The sequence below is a fragment of the Notamacropus eugenii genome, chromosome 6, assembly GCF_028372415.1.
Source record: "Notamacropus eugenii isolate mMacEug1 chromosome 6, mMacEug1.pri_v2, whole genome shotgun sequence".
NCBI lineage: Eukaryota > Metazoa > Chordata > Mammalia > Diprotodontia > Macropodidae > Notamacropus > Notamacropus eugenii.
Window position 1 is genome coordinate 259,275,618 of NC_092877.1, and position 12,869 is coordinate 259,288,486.

Sequence of the window (12,869 nt, forward strand, 5' to 3'; positions counted from 1 at the left end):
ATGACTATGGGCCAAGGACCAGTCTAGTTACTTGTTGGCTGACCACAAAATGATGATTTTTTTCCAACAGTGACTCCTAAGGACAATGGAGAGGCTGTGATCTGTATTGATGGAGATAGTACCCATATATACCAACATACATATCGCTTTTCTGAAGTACTGAAAACATATTCTCCTACCTTACTTGCTGATTGCCTATTTACTGAAAGGAAATCTCTAGTATGAGTTAAATAGGCAAGCATCTGTATCTTTTAATTTTGTCTTTTGCAGGAGGAATCAAAGATTGCCTTAAAATTCACTCCTTTGCCTTATTGTGTGTATTGGGGTTTACATCTATGAGACTGTCAAGGTCTCTGTAAGAACAAGTAATTATTAAATGAGAAACATCCATGCATAAGTGATCTCATTCTTTGCAACCATCTTCTACCTTTCTTTGCTTTGATTGTTTGAAATGTTGGATGGTATAGTGGGTAGAACCTCTGGATTTGGAGTCAGAAGACGTAGTTTCATGGTCTAGCTCTACCACTTCTTATGACTTTTTGTGTGACTTTGGACGAACCTCTCACTGTTTCTGAGCATGTTTCCTCATCTATAAAATGTGAAGAAAAATGCTTCTACTATTGACAGACATTCATTTAGATCGCATGAGTTTACATATGTAAAATATTTTATAAACTCCAAAGTACACTATATACATATAAGCTATGGTTATCATTCTTTTTTCACAGGGATAGAGACTAAAACAAGGGAATAAAGGAGAGGTGGAAATGAGTAAACCTTTGATGTAAGACTAACTCAAAGCTATACTCCACCTTGACTTGTTTTTCCTAGACTGGGTTCTATGTCTTGGATTTCTCTTTCTACCCTGAGATCCAACATCCTCTTAAGGTTTCTATGTCTCATACTCAAAATATCTTCTAGCTTTGATTAAAAATTGATATGAAAAAATAATCCGCAGATTGGGTGTTAATGTCTGATAAAGGTTTTTGTGTTAGCCTCCTTTAGGTATTTGTATTTCAACATGTGAATGTTCAGAGCCCAAAGCTTCATCCAAAGGAAATAACCTCCAATGACATAATTCCAGGCACTCTGAGAAGCTGGGAGATAAGGAGGCTGGGAGTTGGGAGAGTCTTCTTAGTACCCATTAAAAATTGCACTATATAAGCAGACATGTTCCACCTACGTGTAAAGCTGCCCCTATTATCACTCCCTCTACTGAGTCCCCAAGACAGAGTTTACTGAGGAAGCAATCATAAAGGCAGGTTTTTCTTCTCCCAGCCATAAAAAAAAAAAAAATCCCACTAATTGAATGTTCTTCCTGAGGGTTTGGGGGAAAAGGAGGAAGGAATTGAAATTAGAAAAGGAAGGAATATAGGATGATAAATCTGGGACTGGAAGACACTTTAGAGACTATCAACTACAATTACTTCATTTTACAAATGAATGACTTGCCAGAGGTGAGGATTTGAATTCAGGTCCTACGATCCCAAATTCAATGTTTTTTTTCCCACTGCATGGTGGTGATGGGAAGGGCTATTGGGCCCAGGAAGACTGTAAACTTTGTAAGACAGAGGTTTCCATTCCTTTCCTCATTCTTTTGTTATGATGTATACATATTCCCTAATCTATAAATCCTTTGCCTAAACATAATTTCAATGACCAAGAAGAAGATTGAGTTGGGGGAGGGCTAGAAGGCTGTTGCATTTTTTGGGATGTCTTATTTTATTTTATCTGGTACCAGGTGGCACTCACAGTTGCTATGGCACTGACAAGTAATTAATTCCTCCCTAATTTAAACTGTCTGTTAAACCCACCAACTATATAATCTGCACTAATCCTTCATGTGGAGGCAAACAAGGTTCAGGAATTTTACCACAACAATATCCCAGAGTCCTAAAGAATATCGGAAATTGTGTATTGTTTTGTTGCTGTTACGGATTCATGGAATAGGGCAAGGAATCTGAAAGGTGGATCTTATAGTGCTTTCTGCCACTGCTACAAACCCATCAAGCTGTGGTATGTAAAAATAAACCTTCACAGCCTAAGAGTGTAGTATCCCAAATACAGTCAATTTGCACGATGCCTTTTACAGTAAGCTGAAGGGTCCTGAGTCACAAATTCAACCAAAATTGAAATTTTCTTTTAAGCTGTTTCCATTTATGTATCAACCATGAAGGATCCCTCCCTCTCTCCAGCCTCCCTCCCCCTCCAAAATCTTAGATGAACGATTTATGTTCTGTGTCCTCCAATGAAGTATGAACTCCTTGAGAACAGGAACTATCTGGGTTTTTTCTACTTGTATCCCCAACATTTAGCACAATGTTTGGCACATACTAAGCACTTAATAATGCTTTTTTCATTCCTTCAAGACTTGATTTGAAGTGTCCCTTCCTAAACATTTAATTCTAACTCACATTACCTTGGCTGCAGCTCAGCACAGTTGAAAGAGTATTCAATTCGAAGTCTAAAATTCCAGCACTGACACTTAAATGTCAGAACTGTTTGATGCTGGGCAAATCACTGAACCCCTCTGAGACTCAGCTTTCTTATCCTTAAAATAAAATCCCTTCCACTGTTAAATCTTTGATACAAATTCAGTTCTCCTGAAATTCTTATAAAAGGGTAAGTAAAAAATAAATTTGATTTAATGTGCTCATATATGGAATTTATAAAGAATAAGGGGGAAATTATACTTGGCCTTACCCTTGAGTCTTCTTGTTATATCCATTAGAATTTACTTCAATGTGATTGTCAAGGTCCTGGTCTCTATGGGAATAAAAATAAGTTCATACTATATTAGATTCATCTTTGAATTACAAGAAGATGGTCTTTTGAACCAAAGGTCACACAGGGAGTAACTGGCACTATTTGTTACTCTGGTCTGAAGGAAGAAAAAAAAAACTTTCCAAAACAGGATGCAGTCCTGGAATTAGCTTCAAATTGTTTCAAATAAACACATATTTCTGCCCAACTTCTTTAACCTTTCTTGTCCATCCCTTCCTTCACCTCAGTGCAAGAGTAACTGGACAAACTCATTATGAATGTAGGTATAGGGATAGCACTTGGACTCTGTTTTCATTAGTACAGGGAATTCCTGGGTGAAATAACTTCTATCAATACAGGTCAGCATCTTCTCTGCATCTCATATCCTTAGAGAGTTGTCCAGAGTAGTTAGAGGACAACTGATTTGCCCAGAGATGCATTGCCAGAATGTGTCAGATGTGGAACTTGTAATCAGCTCTCTATCCACCACAGCAATGACCTTTCCACATATGGACGTAATGGACTTAATAGTTTCGTGGAAACAAATTATGCATACGAAAAATTCAGAGAAACATGGGAAGACCTGCATGAATCCATTCAGAATGAACTTAGAAGAGAAAGATGAACCCTGTATACACTGACAGCAATATTGTTTTAAGAATGACTTTGAGTGAATAAATTATTTTGTCTTTTATAAATTAAATACTCTAATTAACTATAAAGGACGTATGAATAAAGATGCTGTCTCTAGAGGAAGTACTGATAAATAGATGTATTTATAGAATAATTTTACAAACACACACACACACACACACACACACACACACACACCCCTATTTGTGTCTAATGGCAGCCATCTCCAGGATGGGGGGAAGAAAAAAAAAATTGACATGATAATTTTGTTGTACATTTGAAAGGAATAGAAAATTGTGCAGAGTATGTTATGGAAATGCTTCTTTTATTTCATAAATTAAAAATAGGAAAAAACCAAAAATGCAAATGAAAAGAATATTAAAGGAAAGTCAAATGCTTTGTAATTATAATGACTGAAGAACCAATAATACAATATATAACAATCTTCTCCATATGGAGAAGGGAGACCATGGGGATGGTGTTAGGTATGATGCCAGAAATGTTCATGAAATTGGTTGGTTTTAGCTGTTTTTCCTTTGTTACAAGGGAAGGTTCAATGCAGGGTTGGGGTGGAGGTAGGGTACCTCTGGTAATGTCTATGAGGCAAAAGATAAGAGTTCGTAGTAAAATAAATAGCATATATGTAGCCTTAAAATTCAGATTACCAGACATGAAGCTATTGATTTGGGGGAAGAGGGAGAGACTGCAATTTAATCAGGAGGAATGGGGCATAAAGGAAATAGCCAGGTAAGGTAACATTCAAGGATCAGATCAGAAATTTCCATTAGAATTTACATTGCCTGAAACATAAAGAGTCCATTTAAAATTTGAATCAAAGTCTGATAAAGAGTAAATGGAGAAACTGAACCAATGCTCTACATCAAATACTGGGTCATTCTGTTGATAGACAACTATTAACACCAATCTTGATGGGGAAAAACAGAGTCTATGAGGCAGCAAGGTAAACTGCTGCATTAGTAAGTACCCATATATCTACAGCTAGATAATATATGCAAAATATATTGCAGATCTTAAAGTGCTATGTAAATTTTAGCTATCATTAATAGTAATTTGTGTGTCCTAGGAATTCAGGGCTGTAGGGTTACAGTAAATCATCATTTGCAGAAGGACCAGTCTCTATTGCTGTCTCTGAATTCTCTAATATCTCTGGAATTATCTCTAGTGTTTAGAAATTCCATTTCTTCTCAGGCTACTATCTTTCTTCTAATGGCCCTAGGCTTGACTCTGGTGTTTAGATATGCTTGATATAGGTTGCATTGATTAATTAATTATGTATATATATTAAACACATATTTGGGAATGTTTAATGGAATTTTCTTGCTTATGTTGACAGAAGTTAACATGTACATATGCATGCACACATACAAAAACAATGAAAAATTAGTATCCCAATTCTGATCAGGGAAAAATCTAGTAGTATTAATTCTAAATCTCCAATGTCCAAATTAAGCTTCCATTCATAGGAGTTATAATAACAATTCACAGTTCTATGCGTTTGAGAGTTTTACAGCGTTTTCCTTATAACAACCTATTAGCATAGACAATTTGTATATTACCCCATCCTTACGGACGAGGAAACTGAAGTTCAGAGAGTTGAGGTGAATTGCCCCAAATCACATCTCCCTGTAAGTGTGAAAGCTATTACAAAAATACAGTTTTCTTGACTCAACATCTAGAGTTCTTTCTAGTTGAGTTGTGTACATTTGAATATACAGAAACCATAACAAGCTATCTTTAAGATAATATGCCAGAGGAAAAAAAACATAATCAGTGCAACAATGACAGTCCTCAGCTTCCTCTAAATAGTTTGGAACATTTAGTTTAGTGCCATGCATTCCTCCAATGAAACAATCAAGGCTTCCTTTCTTTTCTCTTTCCCTTCTCACTCTCCAGTACAGATGTTGACAGATAGTGAAATAAATCATCAAAAGGGACTGGAGTGAGAGGGAAGAAAAACATACCAGCTACATGGAGACCACCCATCCCTCAGTAATCAAGAGAGAGTGATGCAAAAATGAGATTATACCTTTCCTTCCTAATAGAGTTTCACAAAAATAGGACCAGGAACAATTAAAAAGGTTCAGTAGACCCTTCTACCAATGGTCTAATAGAACTTCATTTATTTTATCAAACATGGTAGACTTTGTGACCTGAATCTAAAGGAAACAAAACAAAGCAAAACTATATGACCAGTATAAGAGAAGGGGAAAAAAAGACACAATGAGCGAAGGAAACAAATCAAGGACATTCTTGATGTCAACAACTAGCTTTAATAATCCAATCCAAGCAGCCTACACTGCTCATAAATTTTCCTAGTTACTTGGAGTGCAAAAATAAATTTTCCTCATCTAATTAAGTCTACATAATTTACATCATGTCTTTTGCACCAAGGTATAAGATGGGAAGAGCTGTGATTTAAAGCACCAAAAATAGATTTTTAGAAAAGCCCATCCAAATGTTGCCTAGCAAACAAGAGCATGTGTGGAAAGCTGTATAAAAGAAGGATTACAGTAGACCTAACTATTTCTTATTCTTGTAAACATTTGGAATTTATTTCAGTGATATGGTCACATCCTTGGCCTCTGTAGATCATGAGAAACACTTTGGAAAAAGTAAGCACCACATATTTCAGTTGGAAAATGGAATCTTAAAGGCAGCTTTCAAAAATGGAGAAAAGAAGTGCACCCTATACTCCCTTTCACTAGGGGCTGGAGTCCTGAATGGCAGTAGGTTAAGCCAATCAGGTAGCTACATTAAATCCAGCACTGGACCAGATAGGAAAAGCAAAGCAATTTAGCTCTGGAGTCAATCAGTACTGGTATCATGCTCCATAAGAGGCTGCTATAGTTCTACCTGCTTAAGACATGGAGTCCCAGGTGAAGAAAAGAGGGGGAGAGGGAGCAGGGAGAAAGAAATGGAGAAGGGGATAGGGAGAGAGAGAAAGCATAGCATAATATATTGAGAACCTGTGTCATTTTATAGAAAAGGAAACTGAGGCCCAGAGAAATTAATCAACTTTTTCCCAAGGTCACATGGGTAGAAAGAGAGGAGAGCCTTTGGTACAGAGTTAAGGATGTCATTGCACTATATGGCATCCCATTTAGTCATGTGTGGGAAGTAATACATTTATAAAGCAGCAATATATTTGCCTCAACATAACTTACTTTAACTGCTCATTGTTCAGCATGGAATACATTTACCAGATTACAGAGTGACAGTACAAAAGATTTACTATGCATCCTCAATTTATGCCAAAAATTAAATCCTGGGCATGAAGCCTTTGATTGAATAGGAGTCTTTGTCACTCTGAAAGGGTTATAGAAACCACAATGAGATCATTTGTAGAATTCTTTCAATTATGTTGTGAGAAAAAGGGAACATTTATGTTTATTTTTCAGGGCATTTTTTTAAACACGAGAGAATTAAAGCTTTGACATTAAAGAAATTAGTGTTCTATATTGACATAGGCCTATGCAAGCACAGAGGACAGAAGACACAAGAAGAACAAACCAAGATCATCAGGCTCGAGTCCTCATGGTTTATGAAATCTGACTCAGGTGCAACAGGTTTTTATTTTTGTGGCTACTTGCAGAAACAAGAATAATTGTCACAGAAAACCAAATCCAAAGTTTCTTATAGTTACACGTATTTCAGTTTTACATGCTCTGGACATCAGAAGACTTGGTTCAAACTCTCTCTTCCACCTAATACCTATATGATGTTAAGCAATTAATTTTAGTGCATTGGGCCTCAGTTTCCTCATTTGTAAAATGAGAGGGTAGGACTTGATGACACTTAGAAGTGGTATGGTATAGTAGAAAGAGGGTCAGATTGACAGTCGGAGGACCTGGGTTAAAATCCCAGCTCTTCACTTATTCCCCGTGTAACCTTGGGCAAGTCATCTTGAATTTTCTCAACCTCAGTTCTTTTATGGATAAAATGATGGGGTGAGACTAGAGAGCCTCTAAAACCCCTTCTGCATCTAAATCTATTAACCTGCATATTCATACTAAGTTTTGCTTTTGCTTTCACAGAATTCTACTAGGTACAGCATAGTAGACAGCTGGCCCTCAAACCAGAAAAACCTAGGCTCACAGTCCCAGCTCTGACACATTCTGGCTACATGACCCTGGGCAAGCCATTGAATATTTAAGCACTTTCGGCAATTTCTATGACTATAAGCTTCAGAAAAGGTGTAATGCGTGTTGGTAAAGGATGTTTCTACATTTGGGAGTTCACGGTTATCAAGTGAAATCAAAGGTCCAGTCCAGAGCCCTACATTTTGGTGTCAGTGGGTTTAGAAGGAATGCATTTCTTTTATGTGTTTGTGCTGGGGAAGGGGTTTCAGAAGGGTGGGAGGACATCTCATTGAGAAAAGGCAGTGAGGATCTGGATAAGAGTGGTGGCTATGCTAATAAATCAGAGCATTTAGCGTGTTCAAATGCTTGCTCTGCCATGTTACTGTTGGTGGTGGTGATCATTTGCTCTAGAAGAGGACCAATGGAATCGTGATTTGTGCATGAATTGGATTTAAATGAGGCAAAGCTGTGCAACGTCATTAGCCTCACTCATCATAAAACCTCCCTGGACTTCAGTTTCCTTATTTAGAAAACAAAGTGAGATAAGTGGATGGTCAGAATGTTCTTTTCAGCTCTAAATCAATGCTCCTATGATTATACCATCCATTTAACATTTTTTAATGATTAAAGTAGTTGGGGGCTGAGGTGCAATCTTTCATGACACAAGCATGATATTATAATTGGGTAAGGACATCATTTTCTATCTCTGACAAAGGTTATCTTTTATAATTCTAAATGTCAACAGATGAATCAAAGTCTTCATTCAGAAACAGCTTCTACAGTTAAGCTAACAATAGCTTATGAACTACCAGTAATTGATTTTCTCCTTTTAGTGTTGGTTCATGGAAATTTGAAAATATGCCTGTTAAGAGTGAAGTATTTTCTCACTGTATCAGTGAAATTTCCCCATAAATATGCATTTGTTCAGGTTGCTGAGTTCCTAGAAGGAGTGCAGGAATGTCTGCTTGCAGGCAGAGTGACAACTGGAATTTGATTCAGTCCCTAAGTGAACTACAGCTGAAAATGTCACCAGTGTCCTAAAGAGAACTCAGCTTTGCTGCGGTACTCCTCTGAAGCCATCAATCTATGCATCACATTAAATAAGATTGTAAGGGGAAGCCATTGCCACTAAAGCTGACTGTGACCCTTCAACATTGTCCTTTTCTGCAATTCCACTTCAAATGTTATGGGCGGATGTACTAAACAATAAAAATCATAGAATGAAGTGAAGCAATCTCTCTTCCAAATAGATCACTCCAGAATTCATGGTTTTTTTCTATTTATTCCAAGATTATTTATTGAAGAAATTGACTGGTTTGTATCTGAATGTGGTACACTACTGAAGGCACTCAGATATAAGGCTGAATTGGGGTCATTCTGAAACAAAATCATCAACTTTTGAATAAACATAACTCAATTATTTCACTGATAGCTGCCATTTACAGTAGTTTTCACACACACAAAAAATTTCTTGTTATAGAAATTTTATAATGCACTGCTGAAATCCACACTATATCTAAAAGTAATACATTATTTTTACTAAAGAAATTCAATGGGAGAGCTTGAGTCGCATCAAACAGAAGGAAATATATCTGAGGAATAAAGCTTTTAAATGCACTCCATTAACAAAACATCCTAACTCGATACTTGGGACTGGTTAATATTACAAGTTTCTCCAGTAAATAACTCTATCTACCCAGGACTTAACATCTTTGGAAAATTTGTCCCAGTTCCTCTTCCTGTCATCCAGAATCCCCAGCCTAGGTGAAAATGCTTTCCTCCCTCTTGTTATCTTTCTTAGGTAGCTAGGTGGTATGCTAGATAGAATGCTGTTTGTGTTATGTTCATCCTTCATTGCCAAAGAAGACCATGCCATCTGAGAAATAATGACATGACTTGCTCTTGACTTTGTTTTGAGTGAGGGAGAGCTGTGCAAGGTCACCAGCCTCACTTCTCCTTCAGAGCCATCTGAATCCAGTGACCAGATATTCATCAGGATGACTGGAGATAACCCAGGATGCACTGGGAGACCTTGGCCCCTGTAGGCCAAGGTCTATGCAGGTATTCACGTAGGGTGAGATTGAATAGGCCTGCTTAAGAAGTAGCCAGGGCATGGCCCCTTTAATGAGGCAAAGAAAAGGAAAGACTTCAGGCTGGGAGGGAAATAGCAACAGTCACTATTGATAATCACTCTTAAGCCAGGACTTCCCAGAAGAGCCCTTAGGCAGGGGCCCGGTGCTGTCCCAGCTTCAGAGTGCAGTAGCTAGGTCAAGGTCTCTGTTCAAATTCAGCCTCAGCCACTTTCTAGCTCTGTGACCCTGGGCAAGTCAGTTAACCACTGTCTGTCTCAGTTTCCTCATCTATGAATGATGATAATAATAGCACGTACTTCCAAGAGTTGTTATGAGGATAAAATGAGAAGTTTGTAAATTGCTTTCCTAATCTTAAAATATCATATAAATGCTAGTTATTACTATTAGTTATTACTTCCATCCACATACAACTCAGCTCATCTTTCATTAGTTGATCTATAGTGTCTTCTTTTAGACTCTTCCATTCTGTCTTTGGAACCCATGTTTAGTGACCAAACTCCTGCCCTGCTCCCATTCCCAGTCTTCCACTTCCACTTCTTTTGCACCTTCTACTTTCCATGCTAACTGAACATCCCTCCACACACTCCACAATGCTGGCCATTCCATTCATGCCCTGCAATAAATAGAGCAAAGAACTGGCATTCTTCTTTCTTTTAACTGCCACTTCTATTTTTTCTTCCCTTCCTTCTTCCCCACCCTAGAGATGGCTACCATTAGACACAAATATAAACATACACACATATGTAAACTCATTCTATACATCTTTCTATTAATCAGTTATTTCTCTGGATGCAGATTGCATCTTCCTTCACATGACCTTAGCCACTTCTAGAAATTTATTCTCTCCAGTCACTCAGCTATCTTTCTTGCTTTGCAGTTTATACCAACTGATTATACCACTCTCTCCTGATGAACTACTACTATCCTACACAAGACTCTAGAACATTTATCCAAAATCCCTGATGACTTTTTCACTTTTCTTTCACTTTTTTATCACACTCTTCCATTTCATCTCATATCTTGGTACTGATGAGGTTCAGACTCTGGGAGCCTCCTTGAGCTCCCCTTGAATCTTCCCACTTAATCTGGCCTTTCTTACTCAAATCTAATCTTCCCATTTGTTTCAGCAGTCTCAGGAAGCCCATGGGCTTTTCATTATCATTTCAGGTCTCTGTTGCACTCCCCACCCTTGATCCCATCAACCCCATACCCATACTGCCCCTATCAAGATCTCTGGATTGCCCCACCTGCTTCCCACCCAAACCCTCCCTAGTCTGATATCTCCTGATAGCCTCCAGCTGTTTCCAGCCTTTAACCCTCCTTGGACTTCTCCTCAAGACCCTTCCTAAACCCCTCCTCCCATCACCCTGGACCACCAGACCACCCCCAAGATCCCTCCTATACTCTTTTCTGTATTTAAGTCCCACCTTGCCTCCATGAAGGTGCTCAGATGCAATCCGGCTCAGACTCTGTCTAGCTGGGATTGTGTCTGGCCCGCTTGTGAATACAAGCGTTACAAGTGCTTAGGCTCCTTAAGAGGCAACCCAATTAGGCGAATCCTTAATAAACTTTGTTTTCTTTGGCTTTAAGAAGGCTTGAGTCGAATTCATTTCGAGCACGACCCGGACCGTCCGGTATTTTGGGGTCCCCTTCACCATAAACCTCATCAGTACCATCCTTGATAATTCAATATTCATGATGCATTTCTGTCTTTGTATCCCTGGTGCGTAGCACTGTGCCTGGCACATGATGGGCTCTTAAAAGGCACATGTTGACTGATTGATTGATCAGATACCACTCTAGTACTCGCTGGTGTCACAATAAAAAGAGTACCAGACTTGAAGACAAGAATCCAAAGGCTGTTGCTCTCATTGTTGATCCTTTGCTCTCAAAGAGGACCAATGACATTCCAAGGTGATGTCTTAATTGGCCAGTGAATTGGATTTAAGGAGGCAGCGCTGTCCAAAACCATCAGCCTTAGTCTGTCCTCCAGAGTCATCAGAAGTTCAGAGGCCAGACAAAAGTCAATGTAATTAGTGATGGTCAGGAATCCAGTGGATAACCTTGGCCTTTCTAAATTAAGGTCTTTCCCAGATGTGTATTGAAATCCAGTCAAGCCACTTATTACTTGTGTGACCTCAGATTCCTCAGTTTTAGGTTGGACTAGCTGTTTTCTAAGATCTCTTCCAGCTCTGATATTCTATGATCAGGCAGCATATCTGTGACTCCCTCTTCCAACCCCAATTGGGTTCAAAACCTGGTTTTGGAGTCAGACGATCTATATTCGAATCATAGTTCTGCTCTATACTGCCTGCATCATCACAATCTCTAAATCTCAGTTTCCTTATCTATAAAAGGAGGTACCAGAAACCCTTTAGGGTACCTTCTAACTCTAACTTTATGAGCATGTGATACTCAGTGCTAATTCACTGCTCATTAGCCAATTTTGTGTCATCCCTAGATCCTGGGAATACAATTTCCAGCAAGAGATTTGTTATAACAGCATTTCCCACTACCACAAAGCAATTTTGAAATGCTATGGAGTTCATGTTAATGCATTTTATTTGTGTTAATAAAGCACTTTGGGGTGAAGGATGCCACAGAAAACAACAAAGGGCAGACAACTGTATGAAATATACAATTTTTGCTTACATCGTTCATTTCAGTAGTACCCCTGGGCTCTGAAGTACCTCATGATTAGATACAGCATCTTCCAAAAATCTTTTCTTCAGATGAGTCTTAATTAATTTTGCTTTTCAGCCTTGATAACTGCCTCCTATATAGTCCAAGTCTGAAAATGTCTCTCTAGTGGGAGGAAGAATAACTAAACTGAGCCCATAATGGAACAGCATGTTGTCTTGTTGACAAGGGCCTGAACCCCAGATGGTATTAAACATAAGCAAATGAGAAAATGATGTGTGACCATAAAAAAAAAAAAAACCCCAGCATCAGGCCCATAATTTTAAAAGAAGAGCCCCATTACTAGTGTTATAGCCATATACTGATTTGAAAAAGAAAAAAACAACCAAGAAAATACATTTACCAATAAAAAAAATACACTACTTGCTTGGCAAAAAATACACATCAGTAGCTTTAAAAATTCTTACTCAGTTCTCTGGAAATCATTGAGAGAGGGCAGCAAGATTAAATGCTCTTACCTCTTGCTGTTTCTGAAAGTTGTTGGATTCACTTTAATGAATCTATCCAGGTCTTGGCTCCTTTAGTAGCAGAAAATAAAAATGGTTTGGATCAATGATAAAACTTGAGTGAAATGAGGACA

General features: G+C 38.2%; 1 protein-coding gene across 10 annotated transcripts in view; it reads right to left on the reverse strand.

Moving 5' to 3' along the window:
- SCEL (sciellin) overlaps window positions 1–12,869 on the reverse strand; it is a 143,240-nt gene that overhangs the window by 20,531 nt on the left and 109,840 nt on the right. For 9 of the 10 annotated variants that reach the window (XM_072622181.1, XM_072622177.1, XM_072622180.1 and 6 more), the window contains 2 exons: window positions 12,748–12,807; window positions 2,704–2,766 (listed from right to left, as the gene is read on the reverse strand). In XM_072622181.1, the coding sequence (XP_072478282.1) occupies window positions 2,704–2,766; window positions 12,748–12,807 (123 nt within the window). The remainder of the gene's footprint in view (window positions 1–2,703; window positions 2,767–12,747; window positions 12,808–12,869) is intronic. The other variant, XM_072622178.1, reaches the window with a different exon arrangement.